Source organism: Carassius carassius, chromosome 16 (assembly GCF_963082965.1).
Source record: "Carassius carassius chromosome 16, fCarCar2.1, whole genome shotgun sequence".
Classification (NCBI taxonomy): domain Eukaryota; kingdom Metazoa; phylum Chordata; class Actinopteri; order Cypriniformes; family Cyprinidae; genus Carassius; species Carassius carassius.
The window spans coordinates 24,005,200-24,007,170 of NC_081770.1; the positions used below are offsets into that span (position 1 = coordinate 24,005,200).

At 39.5% G+C, this 1,971-nt stretch overlaps 1 protein-coding gene across 1 annotated transcript in view; it reads left to right on the forward strand.

Annotated features, from left to right (window-relative positions):
* Positions 1-1,581: 1,581 nt before the first annotated feature.
* Positions 1,582-1,971, forward strand: part of mcoln2 (mucolipin TRP cation channel 2) — a 9,343-nt gene continuing 8,953 nt past the window's right edge. Inside the window, exon 1 of the mRNA XM_059569660.1 lies at positions 1,582-1,735. Within this exon, the coding sequence (XP_059425643.1) occupies positions 1,686-1,735 (50 nt within the window). The 5' untranslated portion in view covers positions 1,582-1,685. The remainder of the gene's footprint in view (positions 1,736-1,971) is intronic.

Sequence of the window (1,971 nt, forward strand, 5' to 3'; positions counted from 1 at the left end):
TGAAACAAACTAACCCTGCAACATAACCTGCTTGGAGCAGGTTATCCTCAGAGAGTCAGTTGCTATGGTTACTTACATAACCCGAAGGTTACCTCCGTTTTTGGAACCGAAAGCAGAGTTTTACCGCTTACTTACTCCTAAACTTACCTGGGTCACATAAGTCACATAACCTGCTTTCTGGAACACCCCCCAGACCCGGTAGATTTGAATCAGCACAGCCAGCGAAGGATCGGGCACTACTTTTGTTTGAACAAACACACCTTTTTTTAAACAACCAAAAAATTGTTGTTTCTTGTCTGTTGATGATTTACAGATGATCCTCTCGTTGGTAGCTGAGGAGCAGATCCAGCAAAAGAGCTTGATGGGGAGACGTGGAATGAAAAAGATTTTGTTGTGTGCTTGTTGTGTTGTGTTACGTTTGCGGTGATGTCACGGCAGTAGAGGCGGTGCAACCAAAACAACATGAGTATAATCCCGCCCACTCTAAAGGGGTACTAAACTGCAGTGGCAACACAAACCGAGCCGTAACAGGCTGTGCTGAGACAAGTCACACCATGCATTTGAAAAGCACCATAAGTTGCTGTTTACCACATTAAGGTGAACCCTGTAAAAAGAGGATGGGTTGCAACAAAACTTAGTGTGTAGCCGGTTTCGACTGTGCAGAAAATCCACAGCGACACTCCTGGCATTGCAATATTCACTGTATATGTGATCAAATGGATCATATAAAATATTTGCACTTTGCTCATGCATCATTCTTTACACAAATTCTGTATCTTACTGTCAAAGAAAGTTATTTCTACATGTATTTGCATGATTATGCTTTCACAAGTGCCTTGAGTTCTGTTGGCAAGCACTATTTTGATAGTCCACTTTAGACATTCTACTAACTATAAGTAACTTTGCAAATACATGTCAACTAATTCTCATTAATTTGCAACTACATACTGTATCTACTAACTCTCAGAGTATACTTGGGTTAGGTTTAGGGTTAGTACAATAAGCTGACAAGTTTCTGATGCATGTTGTGTGTTGTGAACATATAAAAATAAAGAGTTAGATGACATCAAGCAGACAGTCTACTAATGCTCTAATGACTGCTAGCAAAGTCCTCTGCTGCTAGTTGACATATAGTTGCAAAGAATATCTAAAGTGGACTATGAAAATAAAGTATTACCGAAAAGTAACTATTATTTTTATTATTAACTTGCTTGACAAAACTGTTTTTAACATATCAACATGGTGGATTCTTTAAAAGGGAGACCCAATTCATGTAGAATAAAACCTTTTTATGGAAAGTCTGCATGGAGTCCTCATTGACTGTGAATGTGATTTTTCCTCACAACCTACTTACCTTACCATATTCACTTCACTCATTAAAAGCATACTTGCAGTATTGAAATAGCATGTGGTCTGTTTGTTTTTATACTGAGACTGCAGTTCCTCAATCGACTCTTTGTGGCGTTTCACAAGTCTGTGAGCAACAGACTGAAAGAGACGGGCTCTGGTTCTATTTCGTCTTACAGTTAGGTCACGCCCATGGGGAATCCTCCTCGCTCCTGATTGGTCGATGGACGCTGTTGAACGTGTTCCAGCTGTGACGTCACACGCAAGTTTATTTAGTAATTGAGCGATCAAGCAACGCTTGTTTCTTGAAGCGTGTTTTGTCTCGGATAACAGGTGGCATGGAAATGTCCGATAGGTACTGCCATGGCACCAGGGTTGACGTGTCAAGGTAAGTTGGACAAGGTTTTGCTTAATTCTTTATGCAAAATTATTTTGCAGGACAAATAAACAGTTAGAAATTTACAAGTAGCGTTAATTTAATTTATGTCTAATAAAATACACAACAGAACTGAAATACTCTCTGGGTCTGCAAAGAGGTTATTTAAAACTTGTAAGCTTGCTTGTGTTTTCCTCATGAATTCAATAAACACAGGACAGTCTGTCTACACTGTGAGTCCTGTTGAG